This window comes from Pagrus pagrus (assembly GCF_965226575.1).
Source record: "Pagrus pagrus genome assembly, chromosome: 2".
NCBI lineage: Eukaryota > Metazoa > Chordata > Actinopteri > Spariformes > Sparidae > Pagrus > Pagrus pagrus.
Window position 1 is genome coordinate 27,286,343 of NC_140186.1, and position 19,875 is coordinate 27,306,217.

Sequence of the window (19,875 nt, forward strand, 5' to 3'; positions counted from 1 at the left end):
TCATTGGCTGATTATCTGACTGACACATCACAGGATATAAGCGCTACAGCAGGTCACTATCTGCTGTCAGACTTTCTGCTTTCACACGAACTGCTCCTTTTCTTCAGTTATCACATATGAGACACACTCACTTATTTGTTGGTTGGTTGATCTTTTTTTTTTTTTGTAAATCTCAAACTCGTTCTGACGTCTTTGGACAGCCGGTAGAAATACGGAGCAGCCCGCGTTAAAGTCACCAGTAATTATCAATTAAAACCTGTTTGGATTCATTCACAGAGCGGCTCGCTTTTGTTGCTGTTTACTCGGCGGGGTTTGACTCAGCTGGCTTCCCATTAGGAGGAGAGGGAGGAGGAGGAGGAGGAGGAGGGGTGGAGGGTCATCCGGGGTGAGGATCCGACCTCGACTGAACCGATGAGCGGGGGAAGAAACGAGGAGAGATGCGGAGCTGCTGAGGAGCAGAAACATCCAGACATCCTGTGAAGCTCCACGTGTCTCTGCTGTCTGTGACGGACGAGTTCATCATCAGAGGTTTCGGCAGCTGCTCCATTTGCAAGTAAGATCGACTTTATTTCCCTCTGAATCTCATCGGATTCAATTAGTTTTATGTCCTGCGAGGTTATGTGATGTATTTCAGAAAAGTTTATTAGCTGTTTGTGTAATTGTCGTGCCATTTGGGATGGAAAGGCATGTGAATTTCATTTGAGCTGCGGACTACTTGGCTGTTAAAAAAACTATTGAGGGCTCATCTGTCATCTATTTATTATTCAGGGTTTATGGAAACATGTTGGTAGTGATAACACTGATGGTAAACGCGTGCTTATGATGACTGAGGTAGCAAATAGTTCGTAATGATGATCAACAATCCTCAAATTCTAAAAAAAATAAACGTATTTTGCTTTAAAAGAATCCTCAAAACATGTAGATGTCGTCTCTCTTTCTCTTATTCGTCCTTTAAGAACTGTCTGTGTGCTAATTGAATTGCTAGAAACATGATAAATTGAAACTTACACATTATGAGCTTATATAATTGTAGTCGTATCTGCAATTCTTCTCAGTGTTCATTTAACATGACAGCGTCAATAAAATGATTAACCCTCACTGCTGTAAAACACATTACAACATCCAACAGGCAGCAGTATAATGTCCATTTACTGTTTTGCAACTTTGTAAACAAATCGTCACCTCACACTTGTGTTTGTGTTTTTTCACCACTAGGTGGTGCCCTTACAGCACACTTCAGCCCGACCCACCAGCTCAATAAGTTCTCCTCACAGCTCCCTGAAGTGTTCAAACATGACAGGTCAGACTGTGGGAGGCATCATCCAGGACGCGTCAGTGCCCTTACTTCAGGCTGTGGAGGGCCCGGGGTCCAGGCCTCTGGGAGGGGCTGGGTCCTTCACTGATGAGGCTGTCTCCATACTAACCTCTACAAGCCAGCTGGCACGCACCCTCCTGGGTAGTACCTATTCGGCCAAACGCAAAGAGAGCCTTGCCAAGGCTGAAGTTAGCAGCTGCGACGAAGACACCGGCAGCAACGCACGCCGCAAACGTGAGTTCATCAATGAGGAGAAGAAAGATGAAGGCTATTGGGACAAGAGGAGAAAAAACAACGAGGCAGCCAAGCGGTCCCGAGAGAAGCGGCGAGCCAATGACATGGTGCTGGAGCAGAGAGTCCTGGGCCTGCTGGAGGAGAACGCCCGCCTGAGGGCCGAGCTGCTGGCCCTGAAGTTTCGTTTCGGCCTGGTCAAGGACCCGTCTGAGATGTCCATCCTGCCCCTCTCTGCACCCCTCTGTGCTCACCCAACACCCACGACAACACATTTCTACCAGTCTCACACTGATGGATACCTCAACACACAGCCCAGCACCAGCACCCCCCACATTCACCCTCATACTCCACAGCAGGGTCCCATCTATGGACCGAGGGGAGCCGGGCCTCTGTCAAATCATAGTGTATCTGATGACTCAGGTGTCTCCACCTCGGGCAGCCCTGTGTTTTTTGATGACCGTGGTGGGCCTCCTCCGAGGGAGCTGGCGGAGGAGCAGCAGGGCTGCGACTCCCACAACTGTCCCCTGGAGGTCAACGAGAGTCAGTATGTAAACAGGCAGGACTCAGCCGAGGCTGTGAGGAGCCTCCCCCACAAGCTCCGCTTCAAAGGCCCCAGTGGTTGCAGCGAGGGAGGTGAGCTGTCTCCCTCCTCTGATACCAGACACAGTGGACCACCTGTTGTCACAGTGGGGCCAAACATCCAGGTGAGGAACCACCAGCAGGCCGGGTGGGACAGTCGGACAGAGAGTCAGGCTCCTTGGTCCAGGGAGGATACCTGTGGTGGATTTGGGCAGCAGTATCAGAGTTCATCTTCTGGATGTCAAAACTCCTCCTCTCTGCAGAACTCCAGGGACACCGGCTATTCGACGGAGGACGTCAGTCTCAGGTCTCAGATCAGCTGCTTGTCTCAGGAAGTGGCTCAGCTCAAGAGACTCTTCTCTCAGCAGCTGCTCTCCAAGATCGCTTAAAACCTGAGCACAAGAGGATCGAGGCTGAACCAAAGTTAACGGACAGATTTCACACTACATCTTTCTAAACCGTCAATCCTACAGACTGCTGATATCCACAGGACAATGTGGCCCAAACCTGATTTACGACACTTGTTTTAAGCTTTTTTTTTTTTAGTCAGCACATCACTACCAGAAAACACCAGCACATTTAAGTTTTAAAATGCTGAATGACTGCAAACTGAAACTGATTTCTTTGTGAGTCAGCACATGTCCTTTGAACATGTTGACTTCCTAAGATTTGAAGAAAGCTGTACATTTCTAAATACTTGACTGAACTGTCAGAAACACTGGAAGAGCATATAACATACAATACAACGTATAAAGTTCAATCTCACTTCGTTCACTTGAGCCAGATATGGCCATTGTTTGTCTTCTTTGGCGCAACACACACTTTTTTGGCTTTTCACTGCAAATTGTACATCAATATTAGCTTGTGTTAAAAATACTGTATGGAATAGTAGCACAAATATTCATACTTGCCAACGCTGAGACCTGGAAAATACAGAGGATTTTAAAACCAAAGCATTCCCCCAGAAACATTTTAATTTCAGACTTTTTTTCTGCGTTCTGGGGACTTTAATTTGACATTTAATACCACAGAATATGAAGATTAATCCGCCCCTTGTGGTGGAACTTTCATGAATCTCTGGCATAAACAACTATTCATCAGTTTTTATTTTGTTCATTTACTCATTCATTCACTGTATTTATCAGCCTTGACACTTTCCTTTGAAACTTTCCACAGAAAATGGGAATTCTTCTTTCCAGTATGTCAGAAATTTGCTTGAGTATTTCTCCCTCTTCTCCATTTCTCTGTCTGTCTCTTGATCACTGAGGAGAACAAGGTGTAACAGGACAGTAGAGTACACGATGTGCCAGAAGCAGGTTGTGATAACTAAGAGGGGGAAATGGTTTGTCATAAATCATGAGAAATACAAGAGGATTCTGACCCGCAAAGGAAACCAGGGTTGGCAAGTATGCAAATATGTGCTGCCCCAAAGATGATACAAAGGTTTGTTAAAAATTACATTTGACATTTTTCTTCGGGTGTACTGTTCTTGTAATCTTATGTGTTGTTTACCATATGTGGTTTATCTTATGACCGCAAGATACATACAACTGTGTGTTTCACCTTTGTTCTCATTGATCTTTAATGAGAGATTATGTAATTTGCATTACATAACATCTTCATTTAGTTTCACTGTAATTGCAGAGCACACATTATACACTGTCTGTGGACATCATATGACTGTAATATGTCTGGATCTAATAACGATACAAAATCATCAGCTGAAATGACTGTGACAGCTACAGTAATAAAATCCTCCTTAACTCAAAGACATCGCTGTTTTGTATTTGTTAAAATGCATCCATCAACATGTAATATTGAAGAGTGGTTGAAGCTTTCTTAAAACTGCATTTTGTATTACATCACAGGCAGGAGTGGATAAAAACACTAACCTCTCTTGGGCAGAGCTAATGTAGGTGTGGCACTGGAGTGAGGAGGTGCACTGCGCAAGGGTATGAATCTGTCACAAATTTAATTTTCGGCCGAACTGAACTATCAGATTTATACTTTGATACATCCCCTCCTTTAACATTAAACACCACCGTGGTGTCAGTCCACCTTCAGTGAACTAAGGTTACTGAAATGAGTTGGGACAGTGGGGTGTAGGACAGTGCCAGGGAGAGAGGGGTGGTGTATGGATGCAGGGAGTGGAGCGAGACTGCATGAGTCATCTATCACGTAAGCAGTATGAGGACTATTTTTAGCACTGAGGCAGCTGCGGTGGAGACTGATTGGCCCTTATGGAAGTGTAGCATACAGGTTCAGAATACATTAACACCTGGAAAGAGCACAAGTCTGCAGATGGACGTCCTTAGAGCTGCTGTGAAATAAATTCTGATAGGGTTGGGGAGCAAGAAAACTGCATAACATACACTGAATTATTCATTTTGTCTGAGAATATGTTTCACTTGACTGAATATCATCATTCTGTTATAGCACAAGTTTGGAAATTTTCCATTTTCTGTAGTTGGTAATTTTTTTTGTCAACACCAGGTGGCACCAAGTGCCTTCATCAGCATGGATCACTGAGTCTCATTCATTCGTTCATTCATTCACAGCAGTGTTACTACAGAGGTCGTCTCCTCCTTTGTGCTTACTGTAGTACCACATGGTGCACATGCAGAACAAGCTAGGATCTAATTTTGAGTTGGAAGTACAGCACTCCCACCTTCAAATTATCCATCTGTATTTAAAAAATGCAATGCTAAAATGAAGCTTGAGCTTAAAAACTGGATTTACTTGACCTACACAAATGAATGTTAATGCTAACATGTGAGGTTAAACAGGTAAAACCAGGTGTGCTGCTGCAGAGGCGTTCCTTCTTTGGACTTTGGCCTTGACAACAACAGCATGAGATACACATGAGATCTTTTGTCTGCAATCAATCCTTATCCAACCCAGTCTGCAAACCCCCACACTATATAAGCAATATAGGAGGGAGTGAGAGCCTTCTGGTTGCTAGGCAGGCACAACCACACCACAGTTGCCAAGGGAATGCCTGCATGCAGAGAGATGGAGGAGTGTGTTGGGGGTTGGTGGTTAAACCAGAGGACTGGTGGGGGAGGAGCTAGACAAGTTCAAGGCCACCGTTTCCCCAACATGGTCTTAATGGTGGTGGTGATGATGGTGTGTGTGTGTGTGTGTGTGTGTGTGTGGTGAATGGATGCACGTGTGGGTTGAGACAAAGCAGGGGGAAGGGATGTGAGTGAGAAAGTGGGCTGGAAGTGGTTGTGTGTCTGATACAAAACAGGGTTGACGTAACCGCTCATGAAATATGGTGGCGATGGGGACAACGGCTTTGTGGCATAATAGAAAAGCTCCTTAGCAGATAATACACACGCATTTGCTATAAAGATAAACAAAAAAACAGAAAAAATATAGGAGGGTGAAAATTTAAAAATAATGGTACAATGATACATTTATTTTTTAGTAACAAAGGTACTTTGTTTTCCTGCTGTTCTCCATCTCATCAGCCATGGATAGTGACAGTGATTTCAGTGTTTATGTTTGTTTTTCTGTGTTGTTTTTGGTTTAAAGTTTGGTGTATTTTTTTTTTTTACTATTTTCTATTAAATACAAATGTTAAACTGACTGCAATTTCAGAGATGGAATCCAGTATTTATTATTTCTACTGTTAATTATGCAAAAAAAATGAAAAACTTAATGAATGCACAATTCATATAAAGCAGGAAAAGGAACATCTAAAAACCAAACAATTGCAGATTATAGCAAATGTTTTGAGAATAATAACACAAAAAAGACATTTATGCGTAAACAAAGGGTTAAATAATGTTGTTTGCCACAGAAATTAGCAATAGGATGCATTTCTACCCCCTGTGTCAACTAGAATAAACAAAATAGTCAGCTGCAACTCAACTATAAAAAATGCTTCATAAATGAGTTATAAAACATTATGTTGTTTGTTAACAATGAGAGTATTAACTAGTTTAACTGACTATAAATTTGCCATTTATTAATGATGGTTTTTATAAATTGTTGCCATATAATGTTAAATTATATCCACACATGAAGGTTAAATAAGATGCACATAGCCTTATAACTCATTTAAACTGATATTATAACAGATACACAAATGTAATCATGTTGTCTATTAGCATTTATCTTCACTGCTGGCAACTGAATAGAAGCAGAATTTACATTAATAAAAATAGAAATATATCTACACATGATGATACATCATGAGAATATAAAACTATACATATATCAATGTATATCCAGCATACACTCGAAACAACGATATTTTTGGGGCCAATGTCAATATTAGTGGTTAAAATACCTGAAATCAATATATTTCAGCCAACATACTTACTCACAACATGCGCCAATATCGATATAAAGGTGAAATGTGAAAGGCCAGTATCAGCCAACATCATTGGCAGACCGATATATCAGTTGGGCTCTATTTTATGCTCATACATACACATATAACCATACTTACATTTTAAAATGCCATAAAACAACAATATACAACACACACTAAACAAAAAGAAGCAAATTGTACTGTACAGCCTGGCTGCTGTGGGCAGGGCTGCTGCTTTCAGCCTGTTTCTTCTGTACTTGAGGTGTATAAGATTGATTCTGCTCCATATGTCTGTTTGTATTGTGTGCTTGTGTCTGTGAGAGCAAATCATGGAGTGTGCATGTTGTTTGTGCGACCAGCTGAATGGCTGCCTGTTGCCTCCTGCTCTGAGGAGACGAGCGTTGCAGTGGTGGGGTGCAGCTCTCAGGAGATGTCGTTTATGAGCTTTATGCAAAAATCAGTTGCATTCTGATGTAACATTCAGTGCACAGATTCAGATCTGTGCTGCCCCGTAGCTCCACGGTGGCAGCATCAAAACAAAGGCATCAAAAAATCTAACAAAGGACAAGAATAGGTGGGTTGTTGCATGACCTTCTACAGAGAAATGGTAGGACTGGGCAACATATTGATATTGTATCGTTATCATGATATGAGAGTATATATCATCTTATGTTTTGGATATCGTAATAATAATGATATGGCATAGGAGTTGTCCTTAAGGGTGGTTTTACTGACTACTATTTTCAAATAATCTCATTGTGTTAATATTATGCAAAAGTACCAATAGTCATTCTTATAACATTGTCGCAAAAAATATCTTGATATTTGATTTTGTTGCCAAGAAGTGCTTTTGAGGAAATTTCAAAACATCATTATATTGTGTTTTGCAATATAGCTTAAAAATATATTATTGTTATTTTAAAGGCGCACTATGTAGTTTAAAATGTTTATGCCTAAACAAACTAAACAAACAAACTCTCTTTATTTTCATGAGCAAGTAAACTGAATAAACAAACTGACCTTAAAGGACAACATGATATCATACTGTTTTACTTTGTTTATATGTGGCAGACCCTGCCACCTTTCTAGTTTTAAACAGCGTCCTGGGACCTTATTTTTCTCTGAGAACAGCTTGTTTATTTAGTTATTGAAGAAATAAATATTTCTGAGTTTGTAATATTACATAATTAATATTGCAAATATTAAAAATCTGAGTTTGAATTTCTTCTCCAAAACTACATAGTGTCCCTTTAAGCCCCTTCAAAGATATTCCTTATTGAAATCGTGTCCTTCAACTGTTCAAGTCCAAAGTTGAACTTGCAAGCAGTGGTGTAAGAAGATCTTTAACAGGATTATTTTGACCTTTGCTTTATTATCTACAAAGTATCTACCAGGAGAACATATAGCCTGTGGTGATGTGCAATGGCAGAACATGTAACAGTGAGTGTACTTGCACAGTTGAAGGACATGATGTTACAGCTATTATTGAAGCTCTCAGCAACATGGTGTTTGCGTAAATGGCATTCGTGCCCTGGCACTACACTGTGGAGCAGAGATGGAGGTAGAGGTGGACGGGTGGAGAAGAGAGAGAGAGACACAGTGACAGAGAGAGAGAGAGAGAGAGAGAGGGAGGGAGAGACTCTCGCGCGGAGGGATAGAGGACAAAAACGTGACTAGGCAGCCTAAGAGCTGTTATGCAACCGCTGACCTACTAACACATATTTCTAGAAAGGGAGCCGGAGAAACTGGAGCAAAGTGTCCGACACCGCACAACACACAGGCAGCGCCAGCCAAGAGACAGAAACAGCATCCACCCGATCCACTGACTCAACCACAACTGAGCAGAGCACCGACACGACCGGCAGACGAAAACTTTTCGCATTTTCGGGAGGTTTCTTCTCAAAGGACAAGGAAAGGAGGAAACGGGAGCGAGACAGCTTTTGTGTCGGGGAAGCCTGAATCTTTTTTTCCCCCTCCTCCAGGACATGGAAAGGTATGTTGTGACTGAGCTGCTTTTCTGTCTTTGTCTTTGTCTTTGTCTATTTGAAGCACATTATGTTCTTTACTCGCTGTGCTGTAATATACAAGTGTCTGTGTGTGTGTTGAGGTGAGGGCATGATGCTTATGGCCGGTTATTGTTCACATGGCGACTCTCCGGAGATCCGCGCGGCCGTGACTTTGAGACGTTTTGCGGCTTTTTGTCACATTAAACGCAGCGCTCGCGGGGCTAATAAGCTAGTTTTTAAGCTAGTTTTGTTGCGTTTATCGCTTTGACGTTTAGTAGAAACATGTAGCCGGACGGGAAAAAAACGGGGCCGGTCGTATCCCACGTTGTGTGTTCAATGTCAAGGCGAGGTTATTTCCCTCATGGTGGTGTTTTCCAGGGACTGCTGGCAGCTGCTGCCCTGTGTTGTCTGGTTAATGCAGACACACACTGTACTATGTAAGCTTCTGCACGTGGCATGCTACTGACTGTAGGTGTATGTTGGCTGTATGTAGGTCACTGGATCACCTTAGTTGCGTAGCTATGAATTCATGTTTGTGGCTGTCCAGCTGATGCAAACAGGCTGGATTAAAACATGGCTTCTGTTAGTCATATATTACTAATGCCACATTCTCAATAAAGGTAGGTCAGAGAGGAGGATATGAGACATTTAAAAAGCGAATATATGAAAAAAAAAAAAAATTGGTTATATACCCTGTGTTAATATTTTATATAAAATAAAAAATAATGCATCAGAAATCTGCTGAAACAAACAAACTGTTTTATTCATGGTTATGTTTATACAAAAAGTCCTTTTCTCCTGATGTGCACAGTTTTTGCTCCTGTTCCCAGGTTACATCACTCTCATAATTATGGATAGTTCAAGTTCAAAGGATAAAAGAAAAAGGCAAAAGTCACAAAATGTCTGGTTTTCATTCAAAGTGAGTCACTGGCTGAATCTTGTTTTTACTGGTAGGATGTGTTAAGCAAAGCACAGAGCTTTGCTGTGAGGGAGTTGGAGGGTATGACATAACCAGCACGCAGCAGGGAGAAGCAATAAACAGCAGCTCTCTCCTGGGACAGAACGGCCTGTAATTGATTCCCGTTCACACCCTGTGCTTCATACCCAGATTAATACCAAATCCTTATTTCTAAGAGCAGAAATATATACAGCAAGTCTGAATGGTTGGGAAATGTATTTTAGAAATGCATTCATCAGTGATGTAACACAGCTGCTCAGTGCAGTGAGCTATTTTTAAAATCGCTCAGGTTTTTCTCCTCCAAGAGAAAACACGGAACAAAAAAAGCAGAACAAGGTTGAAACAGACACAAGAATTTTTTTTTTTGTTGTTTGGTACAAAACTCTCCAAGATCTTGGCGTGAGTTTGTTGTGAAATAAGAATAACAAATGAATAGCCAGGATGTGATGCAATGCATGGAAACCCCTGTCTGGTGAAAGGCAGGCAGAGTCCTGGTGAGCTTTTAGTCCGCCTGCTGCCAGCTGGTCTGGTTTCACAGCCATCTGCATTGCTCCGTCCCAGCCAGCTCTGCGAATATAGGTCAGACCTGTATCTGGGCAAGGAAACACATGAGGTGTACAGGGCAGGCTGTGGACTACTTTAACCACTCTGTCTGATACTCTGAGTAATAGCGAGACAACAGATTCATGCAGACTTTAGCAACTACAGCTACTCTTCACCAGTTTCCTACTTTAGTGTTTGTTTTGTGTTCGTTTTTTTTGTTAATCTGCTGACTTTAAGTAGTTAAAACCTTTGACTTTTAAGTAAAGATGTGAACGTGTTGCAAGTAATCAGATTGAATTGAAAAAGATGTAGGTCACATGTCAGCAGTTGACCCAGTAAGGTTTAAAACACTCAACAAAATATTATGCAATTGTGTAAGCATATACAGATTTCCATATTTCATGATAAGGTCATGCTTATTCATTTGGAAACAAATACTCAATTTACTCTTCACCACATTTGCAACCTTCGCTGAATAATGAACATTTCTCTGTAAGCTCAAGTATTCTGTCAGTAATTATTAGTAAAGGTCTAAGTGTTTTAGTCAATTATTACTTAGAGGAAGTGGTAAATGGCGCTCAGCCATAGGTCTCAGTAACTGACCTGGAATGTCTGGATTCCTGTCTCCTAGTTTTGTTTCTTGACACAAAAGCCGTGGGACAAAATGGAGACTCCTAGCCGGGGCCCCTCCACGTGTGTGGTGTTGGATCACTTAAAAGATGGAGGAGGGGAAAAGGATGCCATGCGTTTTACTCACACTTGCCTCAGAGGAGGTCAGAGGTGAAACATTCCTCCCTGAGCGGCAAGTGCCTGGGAACTAGTTCAGACTTCAGTCGTGTTTTCATAAACCAAAAACCCTGACAACAAACGGATACAGGAGCTACAGTGAATCATTCAATCACTCCCTCCTCGGAGAGCCAATTGAACAATGTGTCATGTCCCATATCTCTTTTTTTTATTTAAATTTAGCTTTAGTCTTTGTTTTTATTCAGAGCACAACATGCACTGATAGGATAGTGAATGGGAAGATTGCAGGACATTCACAGCCACTAACCTGTAGCTTCTGCTGCTATGTAATATGCATGCGTTACACAAGCTTTGCTTCGCGACAAGAGAAATTCAGAGCACGTACGTTACGAGCAAAAACAGCAGCCCCTCCCCTTGCAGTCCTGAGAGAGAGCCTGTTATGTGTGGATGTGGCTGCAGAGATGGGTGTGTGCTCTGACGTCAATGCCATCTCCCCATCTCCCACTATTGTTTTTCATCTGCCGCTGTTACATATTGTTACGTGCAGCAAAAGGTGTCATCAGGTTTTATAGAGCGAACACAGGTTAATGTTGCGTGAAAGTCACTGGGGTTTTCATAATCTGATTTTTGAGGCAGATGACGTCTTCAAGTTCGTCTCTTTTATTGCTGCAGATTCTGTAAAATTCCTCTCATTTCCACCAACTGAATTCCTCCTGTCACCCTATCCCCCCTCTGCTTCCTCCCTCCCTCACCTCTTTCTGTCGCTCTATTTTTAGAGTGCACTCTAATACTCTCTTTCCCTCTCCTGCCCTCCCTCCCTTGCAGTCCTACTGACCTATTTTATGGCGCACCGTCAAAGACAGGAGGAGTGTTTACTGCTTAGCGTCGTTTCTAGGTCAGTGGGACAGCGCAGACGTATGCGTGCTTCCTTCCCGCCCGCCCGCCTTTGTTTCGTGCCCCCCCCTCCCCTGCAAGTCTTTATGAAAATTATTCAGGGGTGGGGTAGAGGGGGGCTGGCTGACCCCACATTTTTCCACATCTGTTGGTGGTTGAGTCCAAATCCTTTTCTGTTCGGCGCAGCTTTACCCCAGTTCCTTGAGAAAAGGGGATGGTAAAATCCTTGTTTTGGCACTGAAGGGAAAATTGAATTTGGAGAACAGCGTGCAGCATATCTAGACTTGCCCCTGAGTTACAACATAACAGCCATGAGTAATTAAATGGTTTATTATTCAAAGCAAAATTAAAGCTGTTTCACAAGGTCACAACCTTGGTTTTTATAATGGAAGATAATGTAACAGCGGTCATTGACTCTGGGGGAAGCAGAGAAATGCCGTAACCAGTCTGGAGAAGGTGCACGTTAGATTAAATAGTTAGGTCGCATTGGCTCTACAGTGCGAAATAAGTGGTTTGTGATATGGGAACAATACGCTGCAGCACAGTGAAAGAAGGTTGATGTGCGTCAATTTTGTTCAACCAGAGCACTTTTATTCTACTCTACTTGGGAAGTGAGTGTGTTTTTGTGCCCTCTTGCCATCACAGCTTTAGTAATGGGAACAGTCAGCGGAGCTTCTTTGTTCAGATCTGCTTTCTCTGCTCGCGCCTTGTCTGGTCTCATACTCCAGCCACCACTATACAGACAGAATATGGGAACATAAATCTGGATTAGGAGCTGCTGTTTCTGAATTAACTGATATATACTGTAATAAAATCAACATTTTCCAACAATGTTTTTTTAAGGTTTAGAATGAAAAGATGCAGGAAATATTGCAAGTGATGATAAAAGTTAATATTTGTGCTACATTTAATTCCAGTGTTGCAAAATGAAAATAGACACCAGAGGAGTCATTGTTACCCATAGGCACACTGACCTAGATTATTTCATTCCCGGTGTGTGTGTCATAAAAACATGTTTTCATGTTTGCAGTGGACTCCGGGGCTCAGTGTAATGATGTGTTATTAATTACTGCATATCAACTGTGTAATGCTGTGCAGTGAGAGAACCAGAGGACTCAGGCGTAAAACAACAGCAGATCTAGTTATTACATAACGCCACCAACATCCGTCCAAGCTGCACTCTGCACTGCTGTTAACTTCGTGGTGCAAGACTTGCTGGACGTGCAAGGCTTCCTGTAGCATTAACACTGCATAGGGAAGTGTTGTGTAATTTCAGACAATGTGACGGCTACCAGAGAAACTGAGACATTGCAGTCGTGACGGAAATCCCCCCTCCCCCATGGACACACACACACACACACTCACACTCACACTCACAGTCCACTCCCATTTCTGCCACTCCTCAATGAGTTTGATGTATTACTTTCAATTCCCTCCAGTATTCACTCATTTTAGTCCACATTGATACATTTAAGAAAAATAATATGTAGAAAAATAAATTATAATTACACATTTTTTTCATCACACATCATATTATAATTACAGTAATATACATCAAGTTTATCCCTGATCATTCTCTGCCCCTCTCAGCCCCCTATCTGTCAGTCTCTACAGAGCCAATACTAGGTCAGCCTGCCTCAGTCCTCATTATGTGCCTATGACAGCGCCCTGGTCTTACGCAAGAGCTCTGCAGTAGCAGCAGCAGCAGCAGCATTTACAGCATGTTTAATCCCAGCCACAGCCCCAATGTACTCCTGGTGCGTGCAGCTACTCACGCTCTGCATCCATCTTCCTTTTCTCTGTGAAGCCAAGGAGACAGAGATAAAAGAGACAAACATTACGTAACTTTGCGGGGTTATGTCATAGATTTCTGGCACAGGTTGAATTGTGATCAACAGACTGTATATTGATCTGGAGCCTTAGTTACTACACTCAGGAGACCCACATTAATGCTTGTGCTACAGTTCACAAATCTTATTTGACCTGACTGAAATATTATGCATGTATATGCCACAATGGACTGAAATGGTTTTCAAGATAATCTAACTCTCTCTCCCTCTCTTCCCCTCTCTCTTTCTCTCTCTCCCTGTCTTCTTAACAGTTAGTGGTCAGCAAACCGCAGCACTGAAGCTGGATCCTCAGGGAGCCCCGAAGTAGACGTACTGACCTACATCCTCTGTGAGACACTGAGAGAAGCAGGGCAGTGGCCTGACAGGCATCACAGCTCTGCTCAAGATCGAGGAAGACTGCGATAAACTCAAAATCACCTCGAGGGAGACTCCAGAGACCGCTTTGAACTATTTACCAAGATAGCTGGAAGACTCTTCGCTCAAGAAACAAACTTGTTTCTTTTTTTACGTTCTTTGTTCAGAACACTACTTCAATGTCTGAGGTGTTTGTGGAGTTCCACCTCTTTTTAATCTTCTTGGCTAATTTGGACACTTGAAAATTTTAATCTTGAAAGTTTAGTAACAGAAATCAATGAGGCTGTCCCTTCGAGGAGCACAAATACCTCATCAAGAAGTTTTTGCTGATCCTGCGACATAGGTCAAACTCCTCAGTAACAAAACAGAAGGCTCATATAGTTTTGCATCTTTTCCCTCCCCCCCTTTGCCCTTTGCTAGAGTTACACTCTGGCCCCCAGCTGGGAAAAAATGGAAAGTCTGAGTATACACATCCCATCCACCAGCAACAAAAATGCCATGGAGGTAGATACTTTTTCTAACTACAGCCTCCCATCCCCTACTCCTGAAGCTGGAGCGCGGGTCAGCCGCCAGCCCAAAGGGTCCAAGCCCAATGCGGCATGCCGTCGCAAGAGAGAGTTTATTTCTGATGAGAAGAAAGATGCCTGTTATTGGGAAAAACGGAGGAAGAACAATGAAGCAGCAAAGCGTTCAAGGGAAAAGCGTCGCCTCAATGACATGGTGCTTGAGAACCGGGTCATGGCGCTGAATGACGAGAACGTTCGTCTTAAAACTGAGCTTCTTCAACTCAAGTTGCGTTTTGGCCTCATCAGCACAGCCTCCTACATGGAGAAGAGTCAACAAATCACCAACAGCGCTGCTGCTACCAATGCTGCGATCACCGGGAGCAGCACCAATGGCACCCCAAACCCCTACCTCTCAAGCAGCGGCTACTCCAGTGCATCCCAGGTGATGCTGAATTCTGACTCCTCTGAAACTGAACAGTCAGGCCGTGGCGAACGGCACACCATGCTTCACAGTTACTCTCCCCGGGGCTCCGTCTCTGACATGTCTGATGGCTCCTCCAGAGACAGCCCCGAACCCATGGGCTACAGCATAAAGAAGGAGCCCTCAAGTATGGAGATGGCCAGGTTGGAAAGCAACGGGATTTCCAATGGGGTCGCTAACAGGATGACCAATGGAATGCCAAACGGGGCTTACCATGGCAACCACACTGCTCTGGTTTCAACTCACCAGCAGAACACCTCATTGGCTGAAAGCGCCATGGACTACCAGCACCCCCAACAGCAGCAGCAATGCCACATGGAGGCATCCAGTCCCGCTCCTCAGGCCACCTCCGCACAGAGGAGTGTTATCTTGTACCGCTCCAGCAGCGGCTGTTATCCCATGGAGAACCAGAGGCCGGAGGACCAGCAGTCCCAGCAGGGCAGACTGCTGCAAGGCCAGAACATCTCAACCTCCAAGTTCTCTGACTGCTCAGTGACCATCACAGAGGTCGCTGAGAAGCTAGAGAGGACAAAGACAATGGACTCACCTCAGTATGAATACACTAATGGTCATGCTGAGTTGGCAGAGGAGCTGCAGCAAAGGTACAAATCCGATGCCCAACAACAGCGTGAGAACCATCATGGGAACTACAGCTACCAGGGCCAGGAAAGCAGTGTTCGGCATGCAGAAAGCCACCAGAACCCCTTTGCCCCTGATCTGATCAATAACACTGAGGAGGACAAGTCGTCCTTCCCACAGCACAACAGCTACCTCAACACACTGGACGAAGAGCCCCCTGTGCTCACCTACGAGGGAGGCCCCCGGGCTGACGGTTTTTACCAGGAGAACTCTTCCACTAAGGACACCTCATCCAGTGATGGGGACCCTCGTAGCTCTGACAAGGAGGGCTCCACAGATGATGAGTCCCCCTCCTCGTCCTCCTCAGATATCAGCAGCTACCACCAGAAGGCTGCAGGACCTGCTGGCTCATATAGTGAGTTACAACCTGAGTTCAAAGGCACTGCCCTGCCCCACAAGCTGCGCCTCAAGTACAGAGCTTTTTCCAATGGTGCGGCAGGAGGGCAGTTGGAGAGACCAGTTAACTCCTCCATGTCCCCCTCTCCTAATTTGCCTCAACACCCTTACTTAGCTCTACCCAGCAACCCTCACAGCACCCAGACCAATGGCGAGAGCAAAGACATGGAGAATGAGACTGGGTATGCAGAAGAGGTCAAGCCTCAGGTGAATGAGAGGGCGGAGGCTAAAAAGGAGGGAGGGAAGAGGGGATCCAGCAGCGGCAGAGGTGGCCGCAGTAAGAGGCGAGATTAAGGACAAATAGTGGCAGCGCAAACATTTTCCTGTCACCTCTTTGTCATCTACAATGGACAGACAATTATGATTCACATCGCCACCTTTCAAGACAGAAGTAGCCAGTGATCTGTGTGAACTGTTGTTAGGATGTGATTTCACCATAAAGTTTCACTGTGTCACCTGTTCCCCATCCCTTTACTCTCTTTACTCCTACCTCCCACCTATCCCTCTAATGAAAATAATAGATCACTTATGAGGGAGGGGACAGAATGAAACTCTCCAGAGCTGGAGTCTGGGATATTTCCTTTGTGGGAAATTCAAACATTATTCAATTATTCATTTTGTACCAACTGCCTTGGTGGCTGGCCAGCATCTATTGTGGCATTATGGGAACATTCCTTTTACCAAAGAGTACACATCCTTCCCTTAGCATCTCCCTTTTTGGCAAAGAGTTACATTCTTCCTCCCTCTGACCACATCTGTATCTTTCATCCTCTTAACATCTGCACACAACCCTCTTCACTTCTGAAGCACTTAGATTGTATATTACTGTGACATATAAATTTGCATATATGGAGTATATATTTTACGAAGAAAAATGTGGCGAAAACAACAAAAAATAAAGCAGTGGGAAGCAGAAGTCGTAGACTTCAACTTAGTGAGTCTGTTCCTGTTGAGACACCTTGTACAGTCCTTTTTGTCTAGAAAATGCCTCAAAGAAGATTTTTTTTAAGAACTAAAAGTATGAGACACAACTTGTTAGAAACAAAGGTACCCTTTTTTCGGATTTATGGATCAGATCGGGGGCCTCATTCAGGTGATCTGAGCTCTTTTGACACTCGAAGCTGTCAAAACAGTCAAGGCCAGTTATACGCATATCAGTCAAGGCTATGCAGTCACACATTGCTGTTGGCAAAACCTGACACAAGCACAAGGCAAACCTTGTTCGCCAGCCGTTCAACAAAAATCAATACATCTTCATTTCCAGACACAAACTGTCTGTCTAATAAATAAAATTGCTCTCCAAACCAGCAAAGCTGCTCTCTCTTCATAAGGTGCCTCTTTATTGTGTTGTCCCTCGTCCCCACTTTGGCCAATGTCTTAACGATCCCACTCACCTCCGCACTGAGTTGTTTTTGCTAGATCATACCGTCTGTACAAGTTTAACTGTTTCACTTCCTGGTGCCTGCCTCTGGCCACTATGTATAAATGTAAAGTTGTCGCTCTATCTCTTGTATACTGCTGTCATATTTTATTATTATTTTATTAATATTGTTATTTTCTATTATATTCCGTTATTATTTTGGCTATTATTATGTGTATTTTTCTGTCATCCTGTTGTGTCATTTTGCTCTATGCTCTTCCTGGTTGTGCTGTGTATTTACCCATGCTGCCCTTTGCCCCAGTTTCCATTTGTACTCTGTGTTAACGTATAACCTTTGTTGTTTGCCGAAAGACTTTCCAAAAAAAGGAAAAAAAAGAAAAAAAAATGGAATAAGGCTTGTCCAGAAGTGATTATGTATTTCTATACTTCATGTGGATATGCAAAATGGTTACAAAACACTCTTTTTTTTTGATTGTGAAAGATTCAAAATGGGGGAAAAAAAATAAAAGGTTGTTGAATTCATGTACGTCTCTTCTGAACTCTTTGAGTCGCTCTAATGAAGTGCATGTGACACAATCACGCAGACATATCCTGGTCAGCCTTTTTCTAGCAGAAGGCCAACTTGCTGATTCACACCTCACAGACAGCAACATCCCAGTCTGCCAGTACAGCTCAGTGTGAGCTGACACAGCCAGAAAAACTTCACTGGTTCACCACGTCATCACTTAATGCTGCTTCCTGGCAGGGATTCACTAAAATGAAAAAATCTGAACAACCCACAGGCTCTGTGTTACTGCAGTACAAGAGGGAGTCTGTTGGCTAAACTTAACCTCAGGCTGAGGATTCATGTAATATATTTATACTGACGGTCACAATGAACACTACAAAGTACACCTCATATTTTACAGCAAGGCTTTCTGCTCACGAGGGTAAAATATTCAGTGGATGAAATATTTTTTAAAACTCAAGGTTGAGTGGTTAGCTCAAACAGTAAGGGACTGGATTAATGATAATAATAAAAATTACTTTAATTGGTTGTGAGCATGGCAGAGGCACAGGGGTTTATTTTAAGAGCTTTGCATGAGGCAAAGAAATGCATTAGTAGAACATTTAAAGTACAGTAATAAATACTTATCAATATTTATACTAACAATGGTTTACCATGATGTTACTATGATAAGCAATGTGAAAGGAGTCAAAGTTAAATCGAACCCACAGAAAGTTATCACTAACTCAACAGTTCTTCTCAGCTCTGGAGCATTTTTAGCCTCTTTCAGCTCATTGTTTTGTTTTATGGCCCACAACTTTCCTGCTTTGGTTCACTCTCACTACTCTCATCCAGCTAAAAGACCACGGCCTGCCCAGCACCGAACATCAGACACAGTTAGCCACTAGCTATCAAGTATAGTGGAGTATTTAGCAGCTAAAGAGACACTTACATGAGGAGTTGGTTGGGACCAAAACCAAGCTAAGAGGACTTAAATTTGAGAAGAAGGCAGAAACACAACTCTGATGCTCAGATGCTACGTATCTTCTTAATGTGCAATAAGCAAAGGTTTGCTAAAACATTTGCAACAAGTTCACAAGGTGAAAATATGTAAATGTGGTATTTACACCTTGTTCAGCAGCCCTGAACTGACCGAAAACAAACAAAATAATACTAATTAATGAAAAGCACAAGAAAACAGGGGCTTTTTTACTCAAGAGCAGCAGGGAGTTGATTAAAACAGTCTCGAACAAAGCATTTAAAACATGTATTCAGTAGTGTTACGTCATTTAGTGATTACACACAGGCAAGGCTACATATTTAGTTCTCCGTTTCTAACGTTCTCCAGTATTACTCAATGCCACGGCCCATTACTTGAACAGATGTGCTTTAGCTGGACAATCGAAGAGAGATGAATCCCAGAATGTATCAGAGTGCAACATGCAAAAACAAGTTACGCAACTGTCTTGAGAGAGAACTGCGTCAGACTTTGAGTACAGAGTGTGTGGCAGCCTCCATCTGACCCTGCCTTTAATGGACCAATAGCTGATGGGAACACCAAGTTGGCATGGGGTGAGCGTGCCACTGAAAAGTGGTTACATAAGAGCCATTAAAGGAGTGACAGCCTATCAGATACTGAGGTGTTGCAATTTTACAGATACACCCATATTCTCAAGAATCCAGGGACAGCAGGTCTGGAAACGTCAATAAAAAAATCACTTCTGGAAGCAAATGAAATGCATCAACAGCACTTCCCCAATAGAGAAACACTGGCTTGTTCTTCATCTCAGTTTCAGGTTGATAGAGGAAGGGTGTACCAGTGTGGAAGCAGCTGACCACAGACAGACTGACTGATTTTCTTCAGAAATATGAAACTCCTAATGTGTTCTCACTTCTGCCCTCCATGCCGCCCACCAGCCAGCTATAACAAGGTGACATTCCTGAGAAAACCGCAGTGCCTTGTAGTGCACTATCCTTTCCTCACCCCCCCCCCCCTTCTCCTCGGTATCTCTTGTTCTCTCCCTCACTCATCCCCCCCGTTTTTTCCTACCCATCTTTGAGCTGTAAAAGCTGCTTTGTATTGTGCGGAGGCTTGTGAAAACGGGCCAGTAGCGTAAAAGTAGGTCAGCGAGGAGGGATAGGAGAGGAGGGGGAGAGGGGGGGGGGGGTTATTCAGAGTGAAGG

General features: G+C 43.2%; 2 protein-coding genes across 2 annotated transcripts; both read left to right on the forward strand.

The window, feature by feature from the left end:
- Positions 1 to 399: 399 nt before the first annotated feature.
- LOC311267261 (uncharacterized protein) lies at positions 400 to 3,875 on the forward strand. Its single transcript, XM_084370221.1, has 2 exons — positions 400 to 553; positions 1,216 to 3,875. Exon 2 carries the CDS (start codon positions 1,294 to 1,296, stop codon positions 2,515 to 2,517), a length of 1,224 nt encoding a protein of 407 aa, XP_084226347.1. The 5' UTR covers positions 400 to 553; positions 1,216 to 1,293; the 3' UTR covers positions 2,518 to 3,875.
- Positions 3,876 to 8,101: 4,226 nt separating this feature from the next.
- On the forward strand, positions 8,102 to 17,726 carry LOC311250853 (uncharacterized protein). Its single transcript, XM_084342953.1, has 2 exons — positions 8,102 to 8,442; positions 13,699 to 17,726. The coding sequence occupies exon 2, from the start codon at positions 14,252 to 14,254 to the stop codon at positions 16,115 to 16,117; it is 1,866 nt and encodes a 621-aa protein (XP_084199079.1). The 5' UTR covers positions 8,102 to 8,442; positions 13,699 to 14,251; the 3' UTR covers positions 16,118 to 17,726.
- Positions 17,727 to 19,875: the final 2,149 nt, after the last annotated feature.

Coding starts and splice junctions, on each gene's coding strand:
- LOC311267261 (XM_084370221.1), top strand. CDS start 1,294: ATGACAGGTCAGACTGTGGGAGGCATCATCCAGGACGCGTCAGTGCCC.
- LOC311250853 (XM_084342953.1), top strand. CDS start 14,252: ATGGAAAGTCTGAGTATACACATCCCATCCACCAGCAACAAAAATGCC.